This window comes from Molossus molossus, unplaced genomic scaffold (assembly GCF_014108415.1).
Source record: "Molossus molossus isolate mMolMol1 unplaced genomic scaffold, mMolMol1.p scaffold_m16_p_18, whole genome shotgun sequence".
NCBI lineage: Eukaryota > Metazoa > Chordata > Mammalia > Chiroptera > Molossidae > Molossus > Molossus molossus.
In genome coordinates this window covers 57,868,868-57,888,890 of record NW_023425353.1, presented here as the reverse complement: position 1 = coordinate 57,888,890, position 20,023 = coordinate 57,868,868, and the positions used below count along the sequence as shown (strand labels likewise).

The 20,023-nt window shown below is 44.8% G+C and overlaps 1 protein-coding gene across 3 annotated transcripts; it reads right to left on the bottom strand.

Moving 5' to 3' along the window:
* Window positions 1–728: 728 nt before the first annotated feature.
* Window positions 729–16,838, bottom strand: CCR8 (C-C motif chemokine receptor 8). 3 transcript variants are annotated; one of them, XM_036267409.1, is made up of 3 exons: window positions 4,656–4,705; window positions 1,994–2,048; window positions 729–1,823 (listed from the first exon to the last, which is right to left on the bottom strand). In XM_036267409.1, exon 3 carries the CDS (start codon window positions 1,791–1,793, stop codon window positions 729–731), a length of 1,065 nt encoding a protein of 354 aa, XP_036123302.1. In that variant the 5' UTR covers window positions 1,794–1,823; window positions 1,994–2,048; window positions 4,656–4,705. The 3 variants fall into 3 exon arrangements, with proteins under 3 accessions (XP_036123302.1, XP_036123303.1, XP_036123301.1); XM_036267410.1 differs by lacking the exons at window positions 1,994–2,048; window positions 4,656–4,705 and adding an exon at window positions 16,737–16,838; XM_036267408.1 differs by lacking the exon at window positions 1,994–2,048 and having other exon boundaries at window positions 4,656–4,732.
* Between the last annotated feature and the right edge of the window lie 3,185 nt (window positions 16,839–20,023).

Sequence of the window (20,023 nt, the reverse complement as noted above, 5' to 3'; positions counted from 1 at the left end):
AAAAAAAAAAAAAAATCCAAAGAGAATCCAATTATTTATTTAAATGATCACCAGCAAGAAGTCATTCCCCCCGCTGCCCCCCTACCCCCCACCCCCGCCAGGGAAAATACAGTTTGATTTAAGATAAGAATCAATCGCCCTGGCCGGTTTGGCTCAGGGGTTAGAGCATCGGCCTGCGGTCCGGAGAGACCCGGGTTCGGTTCCCGCTAAGGGCATGTGCCTCGGTTGCGGTTTGTCCCCGGCCCTGGTTGGGTTTTGCAAGTGGCAACCACTCTATGTGTCCCTTCTACATCGGTGTTTTTCTCTCTCTCTTCATCTCTCTCCCTCCCACTCTATCTGAAAAAAAAAGAAAAAATGTCCTCGGGTGAGGATAAAAAAAAAAGATAAGAATCAATCAATCTAGTTCATTAACAGAATGGAGGAAAGCTCAAGAGATATGGAAAGCATTCAATAAAATTTAAATTCATAGATGATAAAGACACTCAGAAAACTAGAAAAATGAACCCCAAACATTCTACTTAGTGTAGCGTACATACTCTTTCCACAAAGTCTTTGAAAGTTGAGATGATTAACTTGCAATAGTAGGAATTTATTTAATGTGAAATGTATCTTGTGTCTGTAACCCAATTTCTAAGAGTAAAGGGATACTCAGACTCCAACATAAGCCACGTTTGTCTTTCGGAAGAGGAGTGGCCACGAAAGCAGAGGTCCACTTTGAAGCACCGTCCTCACAAAATGTGGTCCGTGGTGGAGGAGCGGAAGGAGTGTTGACAGGAGAAGGATGACCTCTCCCTGCCTTCCTTGGGGGGCGACCTCCCCGAGAAGAGGGAGATGTGTTTGCAACATTTCTGAAATACTTCTGAAAGGTTTTTCTTGAACTTCTCACCCATGAAAGCATAGATAATAGGGTTCACACAGCAGTGAGTGAAGGAAATAATTTCTGTGACGTGGGTGGCATAAATTAGCTGCTGGCTCATGACACATCCATCCAAGATGTGCAGGTCGTGTAGGGAAGTGAGGAAGAGGACCACATTGAATGGGACCCAGAAGAGTAAAGACGCAATGACCACAATGAGCACCAACTTGATGGCCTTGGTCTTGTTCTGGTTTTGGCAAGTCTTTAGCTGGTGCAGGATGCTCGTGTAGCAGAACATAAGGATGGTGAATGGGATCAACAGGCCTAAGATATTCATTTCAAAGTGGGTGAAGAGCTTCCACTTTAACGTCTGGTGGTTGTAAGACGAAAAACACTGGAGGATGCCTTCTTCCGAGGACACTTGGTAAAACACGAGCAGTGGGCTAGAGGCCGTGACAGCGGTCAGCCATACTGTCAGGCTCAGGGCTGTGCCTATTCTGGCTGTCCTGATGTTCATGGCATACACAGCATGGACAATTGCCAGGTACCTGTCCACACTCATGAGGGTGATAAAGAACATGCTGCTGAAGAAGCCAATGTAATAAAAACCAGAGACCACCTTGCACATGACAGTCCCAAACACCCACTGGTGGAGCTGATAGTGAGTCTGAAAGGGGACGGAGAAGACAAAAAGCAGGTCAGACAAGGCCAGGTTCAAGAGGTATATGTCTGTGATGCTCTTCAGTTTCTTAAAGATGACGAGGACCAAGATGACCAGGCTGTTTCCCAGAAGACCGAATACAAACAGGAGGCAGTAAAAGATGGCAAGAAGCAACTTGCTATCCCTCTGGAAAATTTCCCCATCACAAGGGCTTGAGAAGCTATCAGGATAGTAGTAGTCAGTTATTGTCACGTTGGGCTCATGTGTATAATCCATCAAGGCAGGAGGACCTGGTCACAGAGGCACCTAAGAGACAGTCATGCTTTTATTAAAAGTTTAAATCAAAAGTATAGATTGAATGTGCCCCACAACCCCCAATTTATACGTTGAAGTTCTAAAGCCTTGTTACAGACTAAATGTTCTCGCCCCCCTCCCAAGAATTCAAAATGAATCATAGCTCCAGTTTTCACCCATACCTGATTCAGATGAGATCTAGATGAGACTTTTGACTCACGCTGGAATGGGTTAAGACTGTGGAGAATGTTGAAACAAAGTGAATGTATTTTGCATGTGAGAAGGACATGAGTTTTGGGAGGCCAGAGGGCAGAATGGTATGCACTAAAGTGTGTCCAACCCCTCTCCCATTTCAGATATTGAAGCCCCAATTCTCAATGTGATTCTATTTGAAGATAAGGCTTTAGAGAGGTAATTAAGGTTAAATGGGGTAGTAAGGGTAGGGTTCTGATCTGATTGGGTCAGTGCCTTATAAGGATGAGATACCAAAAAGCACCCCCCATCTCTGCACATGCAATAGAGATGAAACTAAAGTTCTCTTTAACTATAAAACTTACCCCCACACCCCAGAAGCAACTACTAAAACCAGTTTTATATGTGTCACTTTAAACAATTTGCCCCTGTACTTTTATATACTTATATGTATTCATAAACAACATACAATATAGTTTTGTGTTCACTTTTAACTTACATAAGTAGTATAAGATCACATCTCTTATTTCCCTCCACATCTGTTATTTTCTATGTTGCTTTATGTCTACCAGCATGTTGTTTTAGAAATATAGTCATAGAATACTAAAATGTTTAGCTCCTTCTTTAAGCTGCTTTCTAAAGCACCATATATAACTAATTTAAAAATGCAACAAAAGATTATTTCAATCATGCTAGCAACAAATATTACTAGACTTATTAGAAACAAACTCGATCAAAACTGCAATTCAGTTATATAAGGTATTATAAAACAGTGTTGAAAGACATAAAAGAAAACATGATTAAAAGAAAACAAATACTATATTTGTGGAAAGAAAAACTCATGTTTAAAACATGAAAATTCTAGACTCCATTAAAAATCTATTAGAACTGGTAAATGAACTCAGTAAAGTAGCAGGATACAAAATTAATATTCAGAAATTGAAGATAATTTTGTACACCAATAATGAACTAACAGAAAGAGACACTACAATCCCATTTACAATTGCACAGAATAATAATAATATTAAGGTATCTTGGTATACATTTAATCAAGGAGGTAAAAGGCCTGTACTAAAAAAATTGAAAGATACTGAAGAAAGAAATTGAGAAAGATACAAACAAGTGGGAGCATATACCATGTACATGGATAGGAAGAACTAACATCATTAAAATATTCACAATACCCAGAGCAATCTACAGAATCAATAAAGTACTTATTTCACGGAACTAGAACAAAGATTCTAAAAATGTACATGGAACCATATAAAGAACAACTGAACACCAAAAATACAAGCAAGCCAGTTAAAAAATAGGCAAAGGACCTGAATAAACACTTCTCCAAAGAAGACATACAGATTGCCAATAGACATATGCAAAGATGGGCAATGTCACTAATCATCAGAGAAATGCAGATTAAAACAATGAGACATCACCTCACACCAGTCAGAAGAGCTATGATTAAAAATCCACAAATGACAAGTGCTGGCCAGGCTGTGGGGAAAAGGGACCCTAGTGCACTGCTGGTGGGAATGAGACTGGTGCAGCCACTGTGGGAAACAGGGTGCGAGCTGTGGTACATTTACACAGTGGAATGCTACTCAGTTGTAAAAAGAAGTGAACCTGCCCTGGCCGGTCTGGCTCAGCGGTTAGAGCGTCGGCCTGCGGTCCAGAGAGACCTGGGTTTGGTTCCTGCTAAGGGCACGTATCTTGGTTGCAATTTGTCCCCAGCCCTGGTTGGGTCATGCGGGTGGCAGCCACTTGATGTGTACCTTTCACGTTGATGTTTCTCTCTCTCTCTCTCTTCCTCTCTCTCCCTCCCACTCTGTCTGAACAGAAAATGGAAAAAATGTCCTCGGGCCTCGGGTGAGGATTAAAAACAAAAAAGAAGTAAACCTTACCTTTAGCATCTGCATTGATGAACCTAGAGGGTATTATGCTACATGAAATAAGCCAGTCAGAGAAAGACAAATACCATAGGATTTCGCTTATATGTGTAATCTAATAAACAAAATAAAGACACAAAATATAAACAGACTCATAGATACAGAGAACAGAGTGACCAGAGGGGTTGCTGGGGGGCTGGGTGAAATAGGTGAAGGTTAATTTTTTTTTTTTTACCCCAAATATATTTTAAAAACACAGTTCCCACCCTGGCCAGTTTTTCTCAGTGGTTAGAATGTCAGCCTGTGGACCAAAGAGTCTCAGGTTCAATTCCCAATCAAGGACGTGTACCTGGGTTGCAGGTTCTATCCCTGGCCCTGGTTGGGGTTGTGCAGGAGGTAAACAATTGATATGTTTCTAACATCAATGTCTCTCTCTCTCTCTTTCTCTCTCTCTCTCCCTCCCTCCCTTCCACTCTATCTTAAAAAAAAAAATCAATGGAAAAATATCCTCTGGTAAAGATTAATAACAACAACAAACATACACACACACACACACACACACACACACACAATTCCCTCAGCTAGAGCCACGGGAAGCCACTAAGACATGCAGGGTTTGAGTAATCTGAAACATACAAAGAAAAAGAAAATTTACCTTTTATGCCAGACCTTTGAAATATTAGCCTTCCCTTTGCCTCTTTCCCAAGGACATAAAAATGTCCTTGCCTGCTTATGTCCTTCTTCCCCAAGGATGATTATTAATACATACCTTAATTCGAGCCTTTGTTTCAGTTGCTAATTTCTTCTCAGAGTCTGCACTCAGGTGCATGTGTAGTAATACCTCTGTGGTAAGAGGCTTAATAGGGTTGTGCCTGCTACAGCATCCTGTATTTTAAAAGTTAAAAAAAAAAATCTCCCCTGCTCCCTCCCCACAAACCTACTGAAGGCTAATTAGCATATAAAATATGCTTAACACATTGAGTCAATTAATTGTAAATGAAATTAAATTGTAGTTAAAATTGTAAATTAAAATGAAAGTAACATAAAACTCCTAGAAGAAAACAGGTGTTTTAGTAACACTTTCTTAGTAACATCAGTCTTAGTAACACTTTCTTATACCAGTTTCTTCAGGCAAAGGCAACAAAAGCAAAAACAAACAAATGGATTACATCAAACCAAAAAGGTTTTGCACAATGAAGGAAACCATCAACAAAATGAAAAGGCACCCTACTGAATGGGAGAAGATATTTGACAATCATACATCTGATAAAGGGTTAATATAAAAAGTTATAGCCCTGGCCGGTTTGGCTCAGTGGTTAGAGCGTTGGCCTGCGGTCCAGAGAGACCCGGGTTCAGTTCCCGCTAAGGGCACGTACTTCGGTTGCAGTTTGTCCCCGGCCCTGGTTGGTCGTGCGGTGGCAGCCACTCGATGTGTCCCTTTCACGTCGATGTTTCTCTCTCTCTATCTCTTCCTCTCTCTCCCTCCCACTGTATCTGTACAAAAAATGGAAAAAAAATGTCCTCGGGTGAGGATAAAAAAAAAAAAAAGTTATAAATAACTTACACAACTTAATATATATATTTTAAAACCTGATTAAAAAGTGGACAGTGATCAATGTATCTCTCCTCTCACACCGATGTTTCTTTCTCTCTCTCCCTTTCCCGCTCTGTCTGAAGATAAGTAGAAAAATTATGTCTTCAGGTGAAGATTAAAAAATAAAAAGGCAGTGAGTGACCTGGCTGGTGTGGCTCAGTTGGTTGGGCGTCATCTCGTGCACTGGAAGTTTGCCAGTTCGATTCCTTGTCAGGGCACATGACCAGGTTGCTGGCTCAATCCCTGATAGGGGGTGTGCAGGAAGCAGCCAATCAATGTTCACTCTCATATCGATGTTTCTCTCTCTCTCTTTCCCTTTCCCTTTCTCCCTCTCTAAAAAAGGGGGGAGCAGTGGACTCGAATATACATTTTCTCAAAGAAGACATACAGATGGCCAACAGGCACATGAAAAACTGCTCAACATCACGAATCATTAGGGAAATGCACATCAAACCCACAAGGAGATGTCACCTCACACCTGTCAAAATGGCTATTCCCAAAAAGACAAAAAAAGCAAGTGCTGGTGCAGCCACTATGAGAAACAGTAAGGAGGTTCTTCAGAAAATTAAAAACAGAGCTATCATACAATCCAGCAATTCCACTTATAGGTATTTATCAAAGAAAACAAACACCAGTTCAAAGAGATATATGCACCCCAATGTTCATTACAGCACTATTTACAATAGCCAAGATATGGAAGCAACCTAAGTATCCATCAGTAGATAAATGGATAAAGAAGATGTGCTGTATATGTACAGTGGAATGTTACTCAGCCACAAAAAGGGAAAGCTGCCCATTTGTGCAGACATGGATAGACCTAGAGAGTGTTATGCTGAGTGAAGTAAATCAGACGGAATGAAGACAAATATTGAGTGATTCCACTTATATGTGGAATCTAAAAACAAAACAAATAAACAAGCAAAGCAGAACAGAAACAGACTCATAGATACAGAAAACAAACGGGTTTACCAGGGGGTGTGATGCAGGCATTCCGGGCCAGGGTCCACACCCGCTGTGGGTTCTTGGCTCCTCACGGGAAAGAATTCAAACGTGAGCAGCACAGAGTTAGAAGTGAAAGTCCGTTTATTAATGAAGCAGTGAGTGGGCTACTCCACAGACAGGGCAATCCCCCGTCAGCAGAATTTGCTTCTTTGTTGAGGTTTATTTAATGTGGGCATAGGGTATTCAAAAAGGGGTGGAATATTCAGGGTTCTCCCAGGAAGGGATGGAAATTTGTCAGAGGAGTTCCACCAGGCATTTTATGTCTTTATATGGGCTTTTTGTTTCCAATCATGGGCAGTGTGAGTCTTGTCAGCATGAGAATGTATTACAAGGAGCATATAATAAAGCTAGGGGTTACCATTACGTGAAATTAGTTGCCATGTTGGTTCAAGCTAGTCCGCCGGTTTTAAGCCACAAATTTAGTGAAGGGTGGTCTTACTTCCTTCTTGACAGTTCCTGTAGCTTTTGTTTTTATTTTTAGTTTACTTTTTATCAATTTATCTTTAAATTATCGCCCGAGGATATATGCTCATTGGGTTTTTTTTGTTTGTTTTTTTTTGGAGAGAGGGGAAGAGAGAAAGAAACATTGATGCGAGAGAGAAACATTGATTGGCTGCCTCCCATATTTGTCCCAACTGGGGATTGAACCTGAAACCTAGGTATGTGTCAGGGATCAAACTTGTAATCTTTTTTGGTGCACTGGACAAGGCTCCACCCAACTGAGCCACACCAGCCAGGGCTGTAGCTTTTATTGATTACTGTTGTTTTGACACATACTCTATTTTAGGAGGAGGGGTTAGGGGCTGGCAAAATAGGTCAAGGGGATTAAAAAGTAAAAACTTCTAGTTATAAAATAAATAAGTCATGGGGATGGAATGCACAGCATAGGAAATATAGTCAATTACATTGTAGTAACTTTGTATGGCGAAAGAGTTAATCTGTGATAATTTTATAATGTATGTAAGTATCAAATCACTATGATGTACATCAGAAATGAATAGGATATTGTGTGCCAATTATACTTTAATGAAAAAAATGTGATACCACTGCACACTGAGGAGAATAGCGACAATCCAAAACATTGACAACACCAGATGTTGGAGAGAATGTAGAACAAGAGGAACTCTCATTTATTGCTGCTGGGAATGCAAAATGGTACAGCCACTTTGAAGACAGTCTGGCAATTTCTTTTTTTTTAAAACTTATCTTTATTGTTGAATGTATTACAGATGTCCCCCCTTTCTCCCCCCATTGACCCTCTCTATCCTAATCCCACACCCCTCCTGCCTTCCCCACACTATTGTCTGGTTATGCATATATGCATAGAAGTTCTTTGGTTTATCTCTGCCCGCCCCCCCCTTCCCTTTAAGGTTAATCAGTCTAACAACCAATTTGTACTTCTTAATTCCTTTTTTCACCCATCCCCCCAGCCCCCTCTCATTTGGCAAGCAACAAAAAGTTCTCTGTATCTATGAGTCTGTTTCATTTTGTCTGTGGATTCAATTGTTGATAGATATGTATTTATTGCCATTTTAGTATTCACATTTTTGTTATTCTCCTTCAAGAAGACCCTTCAACATTTCATATAATACTGGTTTGGTGGTGATGAATCCCTTTAGCTTTTTCTGGTCTGGGAAACTCTTTACATGGCCATTGATTCTAAATGATAACTTTGCAGGATAGAGTAATCTTGGTTGTAGGTCGTTGCTTTTCATCACCTTGAATATCTCTTGCCACTCCTTTCTGGCCTGCAAAGTTTCTTTTGAGAAATCAGCTGACAGTCTTATGGGAGTTCCTTTGTAGGTAATGAACTGCTTTTCTCTTACTGCTTTTAAGATTCTCTTTTTGTCTTTAAATTTTGGCATTTTGATGATGATGTGTCTTGGTGTAGACCTCTTTGGGTTCATTTTGTTTGGAACTCTCTATTCTTCCTGGACTTGTATGTATGTTTCCTTCACCATGTTAGGGAAGTTTTCTGACATTTTTTCAAATAAGTTTTAAATTTCTTTCTCTCTCTCTTCTTCTGGCACCCCCATGATGCATATGTTGGCAAGCTTGAAGTTGTCCCAGGGCTTCTTAAAATAAGGTTATTTATTTATTTATTTATTTATTTATTTATTTATTTATATATTTTTTGCTGTCCTGATTGGGTGTTTTTTGCTTCCCAATATTCCAATTCAATGCTTTGCTTCTTGGCTTCACCTACTCTACTATTGATTCCTTGTAAATTATTATTTATTTTCATTAGTGCATCCTTAATTTCTGACTGGTCTTTTTCCATGTTGATGTTCTCACTAAGTTCCTGGAGTTCTCCTTAAGTTCCTCGAAGGTCTTACTAAGTTCCTTGAGCATCCTTATAACTGGTGTTTTGAACTCTGCATCTGATTGATTGCTTATCTCCATTTAATTTAGTTCTTGTCCTGGAATTTTGTTCTGTTCTTTCACTTGGGACATGTTTCTTTGTCTCCTCATTCTGGCTGCTTCCTTGTGGATGTTTCTATGTATTAGGTAGAGATGTTATGTCTCCTAGGCTTCGTAGGGTGGCCTATTGTTGGAGGTGGCCTATTGTTGGAGGTGGCCTATTGTTGGAGATGTCCTGTATGGTCCAGTGGCACAGCCTCCTTAATCACCCCAGCTGGGCCCTCAAGGTGCACCCCTGGTGTGGACTGTCCACCCTTCTGCTGTAATTGAGTCTTGATGTGCTGTTGGCACATCAGTGTGAGAGTTTTACTTAGGCTGATTAGCTGCAAGGACTGGCTGTGCCCACTGACCGCTGGCCTCTGACTCCCTTGGAGGATCAGTCGTGTAGGGGCCACCACACAGAGCAAGATTTACTTCAGCAGGGCTCTGATAGCCACTGAGTCCACTCATTGAGTGTGTCACTTGTGGAGGTAGTTGGGTGGTGGTGCTTTGATGTGATCTGAAGCTGTCCATTGTGTGTGCTGGCTCTGGGGCCAGGTCAGCCACTACCTGTGTTCTACCAGGGCCACCAGGCATAAGCTGCAGCGTGATCTGCCAATGGCTGCTTCTTGAGCTGGACTTGGAGGTGTCCAGAAAAATCCAAGCTGTGAACCAAGGCTGGCTGCTTCTAGTACCAGGCCTGGGGCCACTTAATGAGAGGTATGGGGTTTGCTGAGACCTAATGCTGCTTGTTTGAAAGATTTTAGGAAAATCTGAAGCAGGATCCAAGACAGGCCAATCCTATGGTAAAGCCACTGGAAACAGCTTGGTGGGCCCAAAGTTGAGTGGGGCAGGGCCTCAGGGAATTACCAGGGTGGGACAAACAGTGCGAGCCAGGTTGCTGGAGTCCCAAATATGGTGGTCGTCTGCCACCCCAGGGAAGAGCTCACCAAAGGAAAAACAGCTTTTCACAGCAAGTCTGTCCAGGAGAAAGCTACCCCTCCAGCTCTCGCCCCTCCAGCTCTCGCCCCAGTGCCGAACAATTCAGTTCTGCCTCGTATGTCTCTGGTCCCTTTCAGGCTGCCTCTCCTCCGAGCTGGAGCTCAGAAGGAGTGAGTCCCAGTAAGTCCATGTGCGGGCCCTTTAAGAGGAGCTGCCTGGGGCTCCAACAGCCTCAGCCTCCCTCAGCCTCAGTTCTCAGTTCAGGTTTTTATAGCCAGAAGTGATAGGGATTCTCTTCCTGGCACTGGAACCCTGAGCTGGGAGCCTGGTGTGAGATGGGACCCCTTGCTCCTCAGGGAGGACCTTCACAGCCGAAGTATCCTCCTGATTTGTATCCCCCACATGGGGGTGTGGGACCAGCCCGTCTGCCCCTCCATCCCTCCTACCAGTCTTGATGTGGCTTCTTCTTTAATTTCATAGTTGTAGGACTTCCATTCAGCTCAATGTCAGGTGGTTCTGAGTGATGGTTGTTCTGCAGTTTAGTTGTAATTTTGATGTGGTTGTGGGAGTAGGCGATACCTTGTTTACTAATGCCACCATCTTGACTGGAAGTCTGGCAATTTCTTATAAAACTGGAATAGGCTTACCATGTAACCCAGTAATCGTGTTCCCCAGTATTTATCCAAATGAATTGAAAACATATCCACACAAAAAACCAGTTATCAAACCACAAAGAGTCTCCTTAAGTGTATATTGCTAAGTGAAAAAAGTCTAGAGGGATTTGGAAATTCTTCATGGAAACATGAAGGAGGGAGGTAAGAATCCCCATGTATAGATGACACCCATTTCACGGTTCAACTTCTTTCTTCAAATGCAATTCAGAGTGGCATGCATTCCTCTAAGTCTTGTTTCATGACCCTGAATCCAATCTTTCTTGCCTGACAATTTAATCTCTTGAAGAGATCTATCTGCTGATGCCTGAGTAACTCTTCTCAGCAACCTCATTGACGCTCTACGTAGTTTGGGGAAAACCCTAGATCTTTTATGAGACTTTTGCATGTGATTGTCAAAGATCAATGGTTCACAATCAGTGACACTCACTGATATGTACTGCTGACTCAAGTCTTGATGGAAGAAACTGTGCTGTTTCACCGCCTGTGGGAGGAACTTGCCACATCCCCATCCCCAGTCAGACCAAGCAGCAGTCTGAGGGGCTAACGTGGCAACTCCCCAAGCCCAATTTTCAGGTGGGGCCAGAATTACAGCACGGCACCTGGCACAGGAGGGGTGCTTCGTGCAAGGTAAGTGAGTGGAGGCTGAGGGAAGTCAGCAGAAATGGACTGGCTTCGTGCCCATTTCCTGAACTCCAGGGGGCTGGGCCTCCGGTTTCTCCACGAAACTTGACTTGGACCAGCCCAGTCAGGAGAGGTGGTTCTGGGGCCGATTTATAAACCAAGGATTCTTTATTGTGAATTTCTTTCTTTCTTTTTTGTTAATCCTCACCCAAGGATATTCTTCCATTGATTTTTAGACAGAGTGGAAGGGAGGGAGGGAGGGAGAGAGAGAGAGAGAAACATCAGTGTGAGAGAGACACATTGATTGGTTGCCTCCCACATGACCCCAACCAGGGCTGGGGATTAAACCTGCACACTAGGTGTGTGCCCTTGACCAGGAACCAAGCCCAAGATCCTGACACTCTAACTGGTGAGCCAAACCAGCCAGAGCTACGGTGAGATTTTTGAGATCCTTTCATCTGCTGCTCCTCCAAACTCGGCACAGTGCCTGGCACACTGCAGCTCTCAACAAACTGTCGAATGAAGTAGGAGCAAGATGGAGACATGGGGGTCAGGTGGATAGTTGGAGACGGGATACATAGCCAGGACTGAAAAACAACCCCTTTGTTGTGGTAACAGGCTCTCACAGGGCTGGGGTGGGCACCCATCTGCCCTTCCCCTGTGCAGGAGTTGTCTGAGGCTGCAGTAAAAAAATTACCACAATCTTGATGGCTTAAAACAACAGAAATGTCTTCTCTCGCAGCCTGGAGTCCATACAACTGAAATCAAGCAGAACTGAGCTCCCCCCCCCCCCCCCCCCCCCGAGCTCTAAGGGAGAATCCTTTCTTGCCTCGCCCAGTTCCTGGTGGCTGCCCCAGCAATCCTAGGCTTCTGTCCTAGGCTTCTGGTCACGTTACACCAATCTCAGCCTCTACCTTTACACCACCTTCTCCTCTGTGTGCTATGAGAAATTCCCCACAACTTCTGTCTTATAAAGACCTTGGGATTGCATTTAGGGTCCACCTGGATAATCCATGACAATCTCCCCATCTCAAGATTCTTGACTTAATCCCATCTGCAAAGCCTCTTTTCCCAAATAAAGTTACACTGATCAATTCCAAGGTTAGGACCTGATATCTTGGGGTGGCCTTTATTTTGTTTTGATCCTCTGATTCTAAAGACAGGCAGACCGTGATATAGTGAGAGAGAACCCTGCTTCCTCATCTTTGGGCAGACAGCGAGGATCCCAGAACTCTAGGAGCAGGCAGCGGGAACCCAACTCCACTGCCAAGGTCACATCCAGCACCCAGAATCCATGGCTGCTTCAAGAGCATCTTCTGCTGCACAGTGGGTTCTGGAAGGAATGCGCTCAGGGGCAGACATGTTTAAAATGCATTAAAAGAATAATAATTTCCAGCTTCTATCACTGATACTTTCCCAAGTCCTGGGAAGATCTGAACGGACACCCATTGCCAGACTAGAACACCGCAGTGCGAGTTACATTCCTACACTTCCGAGAGCTTGGCCCGTCGGTCCCCCTTGAGCCTCTTTTACTATCAGAAGCAGCTCCGTGTCCACTGACTAAATGGGCTAGCCCTCTATTCTTTCTTTTTTTTTTCAATTACACTTTACGTTCAATATTGTTCTGAATTCATTTCAGATGTAGAGCAAACTGGCCAGAAAACCATGTGCTTTACAGAGTGGTCTCCTGGCCGCTTCAAGTACCCACCTGGCCCCATGCATGGTTATCATATTACTGCCTGTATCCCCTAGGCTGTGAGTGGGGTTACCCTCAGACGGGCTGACTCCGAGGATCCACCCTGACTGCAGTGCAAGAGCCACTGGGCAGAGGCTGCTCCCCCATAGCAGACGTGACCCCAGCAGGGTCTGTGTCAGCTGGGGTCTGTCTTTGGGTGTGCCACTTGCTTGGCTAGTTGGGTCATGCTCTGGTCAAAGATAGTTTCACAGAAAATAACCTCAAGTCATCTAACTGAACTTTCTTTTTATAAACGGGAATATTTTATTTTACAATTTTTTTTCTTTATTGATTTTAGAGAGAGATGAAGGGAGAAAGAGAGAGAGAGAGAAACATCGGTGAGAGAGAACATCAACTGGCCACCTCCTGCATGCCCCCCACTGGATCGGGCCCACAACCTGGGCATGTGCCCTGACTGGGAATCGAACCAGCGACCTCTTGGTGCATGGGCCAACGCTCAACCACTGAGCCACACCGGCCAGGTATAAATAGGAATATTTAAATCCAGAGAGGTTAAGCAACTCACCCAGAAACACACAGTAAGTTTGTGGTGGAGCCAGAGCTAGAACTCAGGTCCTCTGAAACACAGTCCGGGGTTCTTTTCACATTACACTGTGTTTTTACAATTCTCAGATGACAACGTTACGAAGAGTTGTGGATAAGACCAGGGGAAATTATTTTGGGTCTTCTGCATTTTCCATAAGTCCACCAATAATTTTTAGAGTACAAAGAATTTGCTTAATAAAAAGTGGTAGACGGATGACTGAGCTTAATAAAAACATATGTGTTAGTAATACAAATCCAGGAAAAAACTTTCCTCTATATAATTTAATTCCCCACATAGATTACCCAAAAATAGGTAAAGCTGCAAAAGCAGATTTTTTTCCTGTTACTAAATATTTATCTTCTGGGTAAGAGTAGACAGGAACATTGCCTGCATGATATCGAAGGTGGGACCGCAGTGTTGTTCTGAGGCTTTGAACATGCAGACAAAGTCTGCTTAATAGCACAGCGTTTGCATTTGTAGCTGCATGTTCAGGAAACTGGTGCTACATCGTGTGCAAGAATAGCTGATTATATCTCCCAGTCCTTTGATGGTCATTTATTTCCAGAATGTACCTTCTACTAATGTGTGTGTGTGTGTGTTTTATTTTCAAGGCTTCAAATACTTACTGAGGACCAGCATATTCCCACACTGCTCCCGTCATTAGAAGGAATGGAAAGTTGAAATTATATGGTTCCTCCCTTAAAAAGTTTAGCAATCAAAGGCACTTTCATCACAGGCGTCCCAGAAGATAATGGGTCGCTGAAGAATGATGAATAATGAAAGAAAAAAAATCATTATGAAAACTATGTAGAAACCCAGAAAAATCTTTAAGATCGAAAAAGCAGATTAAGTGGCATGGATGCAAAACTTATCTGTAACGAGAATGGATGCGTGTGATCACATTCCAGAGTGAAGTAGGCAGAAATGAAAGCAGTCATGTGTTAGGTTAGTCCTCATTATTTTTCAAGTTTTCTTTAATGATGACACATTGTCTTTTCAATAAATTTTTAAAATTATGTTTCTATTGATTTTTTTAGAGAGAGGGAGAAACATCACTGTGAGGGGGAAACATCAATCGGCTGCCTCCCACATGCACCCTGACCAGGGATCGAGCCCAAGACCTGGGCATGTGCTCCGACCTGGAACCGAATAAGCAGTCATTTGCTGTGTGGGACGATGCTCAACCAACTGAGCCACACCGGCCAGGGCTTCAATAATACGTTTGTAGAAAATACAAAATGGCTACCGACAAAGTCTAAGAAGAGAAGTTTTCATTTTGTAAATGATTTGCTGCTTTAATTGTACATCCATTTGCTAATCCACACTTGGAAATTCTCTCCCAGTGACTCAAGGGGCAAAAAAGCATGCATAAGACCAAAAGTGGTATACAAGGGAAGTCTGAGTACATCATGATGAAGCATATGTTGGGGAGAAAAATCTAGGGAGTCAGAAACTGGGAGTCTGTGAATTAAACTAACAAAAGACATTAACAGGAGAAAAGGCACAAGATGCTTATTAACGTTCATGTGCATGGAGTTCAGGGAAAAAGCAGTGAAATTGGAAAAAACAGTTAGATTTGGAGGTTCATACACCATTTTAACAAAGGAGAGGAGCTCTAGGCTTCGATTATGGGGAACGAGAAGAAATATATATAAAAGAACTGATGGAAGTAAGGGCTATCTAGTAAGGTCTGTTTACACAAACTCATCCTGGGGTCAACTCCCCATCTTTGATGATGAGTCACTTTTGTCTCCCTGGTACTCAAGTGGGCACCTTCCTCAACGGGAAATTTATGCCGTGCTTTTAGGCAACAAGGGACGTTAGAGAATTCTTCCTGCCTGAGACGATTCTCAATTGCCTTTGGCTCAAAGTAATCCTTACATCAAAGAGGCATGTTTGGGGGTGGCCTATCCTGATTCCTCTCACATAATCATGATCACCTCCATTTTGTGAGTAACTCTCATGGGCAAGACATTGCTTATTTATTTGGGCCCCAGCGGGATTATGGAAGTGCCCTGGGCTCCCCTCTTAAACTTCAATAGCCTGAGGCTGAATCTGCTCCAGGACTGAGAACCAGCCCTCAGGGAGGGGGCATTTCCACCGAAGTGAAAACCTGGGCTCAAACTGTGTTGTTTTGGGGTGGCCACCTTTGCAGCTCTGTACTTATGGGTATTGTCTGATCTACTGATTCCAAGTTCTGGAGGAGGAACCTGGAGACCTGGACGTCTGGCAGAGACAGAGTTCATGGGCATGCACAGAACTCTTAAGGGGAAGCTCGGAGGACGTCCACCCCTGCCTGCAGGAAAAATTATCCCAAATTAGGGCTGGAGGTAGGGTGGTAAGACTCTCCTCTTTTTCTTTTCTGTTAATCTTCATTCCCATTCCCTGCATTCAGGAGGACTTTGTGAAACAGTGTATTGTTTTCTTCTGGATCATTCAAGCTTGGTTCAGAATATCTCTTTAAAGACGGGCTGGGGGCACCTCTGGCCTGGTTTCCTTGATGACCAGAAGACTCAATAACACCAATATTATCTCCACCAGCCTGTCTTCTTTTTAGATGTTCCCAGGGTTCCCAAAGGCCACAGTTTCTAAAAGAGCCCTTGAACCAGCCACATTGGCATTTCACCTACGGTAAATCCAATCCTCAGAACAACCAGGCAGGTCTTTTAGATAATTTTTCCAAGACCTGCACACTCTTAAGGGGAAGAACTGGTACCAGCCCGGGTTATAACATCCACTTGGATACCAGTTCCCCCCCCTCTTATCTCTATCAATCCTCACCAGAAATGGAGTGAGCTATCTAAGGCTACCCAAAGCCATCAGGGCGGTCAAAATGAACTCATTGAGTCTGCCGAAACCCTGGTTTCTCACTGTAGATCTTGTTTACGTCCACCCTTGTGTTCTCTGGGCTGTCTTTTCCATAGACTCTAATCACATTTTGCTCTTTTGTTTGGTCTCCACCCACTATGCCTGGCATGAGGTAGGTCTCAGAAATGCAGGGTGCACTAAGACTCCATAGCTCACAAGAGGATATAAATACCACCTTCTCTCCTGGTCAGTCTTTATCAGGGTTACACCCCAGGGAATCTGTGGCAACTGAAGGCTTTGGAGTTGAAAACTAAACAAAACACAATTCACTCTCATCAAGACTTTAGAAACCTTTCTGTACTGCCTCCCAGGAGGTTCTGGAACTCTCTCCTCCGCTCTTCTCCTCCTAATTTCTCTGCCCACCTTGGTCTTCCTCCTTCTCAGGAGGAACACAAATTCCTCCTGTTGTACAGCGGTTCATGCCCTTTGCCCTCTGCTCCCCACCCCCATCACTCTGGGATGCTCACCCTAAGCGATACAGCTCTTCCAGGCAAATCCACTGGCGGCCCCAAGAAGATGCTTGGTGGTTCCATTTCTGCCACCTTGTCGCAGAGCAAGAGGCACCACCACTGCGACAGAGCACAGCAAGGGCTTCAGGAGCAAAAGCAGGGCGGCCTGATTCTGCTTGCACCTTCCGACGAGAACGTGGAAGCGGTCTGCGAGCTGACCGTCAAGGATGAGTGTGCCTTTGATCAGAAAGTCAAACGTTATCGTAAAAACGTTTCTCTGCAGGTCCCAGAGCCTGGGCGCGCGTCCCAGTTGAGTTGCCCTGTTTCCTTGAAACTCTGGGAAAGCCACTGAACCTCTCTGATTTTTCAGTCCAGTGATCCCGTACTTTACTGTGCACACAAAACACCCGGGCATCTTCCTAAACTGCAGACCGTGACTCAGCAGGTCTGGGCCCACAGTTCTGCGTGTCCAACAAGCTCCCCAGTGCTGCTGTCTGCAGGACACACGCTGACAAGGGGCTTAAAGCCTCCCTGACGATGTTGTGACTTAACGAGTTAGTACGTGTGAAGGCGCTTGGGAAAATTTGGGGCTCCTTAAAAATGGAATGGATTGTTATTACTGTGGGGATGGGGTGTTCTTAGGCTCATCTAATAAACTGGGGGTAGGACCCCCTGTATCTTGATGCCTGAAGAGATGGCCACACCCAGCAGATGTGGCAGCTGAGGCCATCAAAATGTCACCTGTGCCAGGAAAACACACCACTCAGACAGCACTTGGTGGAGAGGCCGCTGGAGAAGAATGCTTTGTGGTTGTTGACAGACTCGCGTGGGTGCCCACTGACCTCCAGATCTAGCGTGGTGGGGCATCAACCTCTGCAGCAGCAGGAAGTCTTGCAAGAGAGCAAGGAAATGCATACCCGTTCACTGTCCAAAACCAGAGACGGGCTCTTCTGCTAGTCTCACCCTTTTCTTCAAGGCCAGAAGCCAATTAACCCCTGGCAGCCCCAGAGGGAGCATTGAAGACAGCCCAGTAAAGACTGGGGCAGGTGCACCAAGGGGCAGATGGTAGTGTGGGGCAGGTGAGCTCAGGGCCACTTTGGGGCTGAACTCGGGACGGAGACACTCCACAGCCACCTGAGCCAGCCTCTGAGAGCCTTCTTGCCTCCCAGCTTTGGAAGTGCCTAGGAGAGAATTAGAGGGGTCATCATCCTCTCTCCATGTAGTCAGTCATTCACTCCTCCACCATGTTTGTCTTCCATAAATAAGTTGCAAAATCAATAAACAACAGTTACAATTCTTACCCATTCTAAATCAGTATTTCTCAGTCTTAGCAGTTCATGGAATTATGGGGGAGTTAAAAAATATCCACATCAGGGTCCCACTCCAGACCAACGCAGTTGGAACCCCTGAATGTTTGCACGTCCCCCCGTGTGACTCTATCACAGCTATGACTGACACCCACTGTTCCAGATCTTTGCTACCAGACATGTGCTCCATGGACCAAAGTGTTGACACCACATAGGAGCTGGTTAGAAATGCACTTGGACCTGGCGGAGCTGACTCTGCATTTGGACAAGTGATGTGTGGACACATTAAATCAGCAATTCCTGAGCTAGAACGTCCCTTCCTTCTATCGCCTGGGGCTAGAAGGGGACTGACTTCCCACCCAGCGCCGACCATCAACAAGCATGTGGGGTCCAAGCATGTGGGGTCCAGCTCTTCTCAGAGCTGCCGTGCAAGCTGTTCCACAGCTGACCACACACGGCCGGGACAGCAGTATGGTGATGCCCTGGCTGAATGTCAATTTCCTGCCTTGCTATGAATAGTTTAGTTCTTAGAGCTTCCTGTCTTGGCTGCTGTGATTATATCTCAACATCTGGGGCCTCCCTGCCTGAGGGCTGAAAGTCCCAGGATTTTTTTTTTTTTTAAGGTTTTCTTTTTTTTAATTTTCACTCGAGGACATTTTTCCATTTTTTTGTTCAGATAGAGTGGGAGGGAGAGAGAGGAAGAGAGAGAGAGAAACATCGACGTGAAAGGGACACATCGAGTGGCTGCCACCCGCACGACCCAACCAGGGCCGGGGACTAACTGCAACCGAGGCACATGCCCTCAGCAGGAACTGAACCCGGGTCTCTCCGGACTGCAGGCCGACGCTCTAACCACTGAGCAAAACCAGCCAGGGCAAGTCCCAGGATTTAATGACCCAGGGAGACAGGAGTCAGTGACTCCAGCTTCCTTGTTGCTTGGTGGGACAATTGCGAGGGGAGTTCTACACAGTTTCCCAGAGCAGGGCAGGGACTGGGTCGAGGCCAAAGGGGCCGGCTGGTGTAAACTGTAAGGCAGCACTCCTAATCAAGGTCATGCTGGAGCAGTGCCAGCTCCCGAGAACCAGTTACTCCTTAAATGTGGAACTCTGAGTGTGTCACCCAAGTCCCGGCCCTGTCTCAGAGGGTCCCCAGTGGAGTAGGTCCCAGGTACTCACAGCAGAAGCTACTCTGTAACATCCAGCGTCGCTTCCCTTCCCTTCCCTGTCTATTTCTGGCTCCTGCTGCCTGGGACCACCTTCCAGACCCGAGCCCTGATCTCAGGTTCTGCTTCTTGGAACCCGAACTAAGATTCTTTCCAATTTCTCCTAATCAACTGTCGGTCTCATCGCATCTACCACTGAAGTCGGTGCAGTGGGTGGAGGGCAAGTTTGCAGGGTTGGCTGTTTTAAGCAAACCCTGCATTTAGACTTCAGTCTCCTACCTTCTCACCTGGCTTTTCCCTGGGGGCAGGGACATGGCAGAGCCAGCGGATGGAAGAGTCCCGGTGACAGGGGCCCCCTGTGTCCAGCTCTCCCTAGGTCCACCCCTGGTCTTTCTTTAGTTCTTTCAAAGAACTTCATTGCAATATAATTCATCTAGTTCCCCTCTTTGTTTAAAGTGCACAGTTTATTGTTGTTGTTCTGCCAGTTCACAGCTATGTGACCCCGTCACCCCCATCAGCTCGAGGACATTTTTATCACCACCTGTCTCCTCCCAGTCCCATGCCCATCCTAACCCTAGCAGCCACTAATAACACTCGGGATCTGTACAGATTGACCCCTTCTGGAGTTCCAAACGAACGGGATCACGTGACACGCGAGCCTCCTCCAGTCTTGAGAACTAGCCTCACAGCTGAGAGGAAAGAGCAAGACCAGGAGGGGGGTCTCCAGGCAGATTTGGAGGCTCTGCCTTTCCTCACTCTTTCCCGGCATCCCACCCCCACGATTTTCAGTTGCACCAGCAGCCCCGAATCTGACAGTCTCTGAACCCAGAAGACAA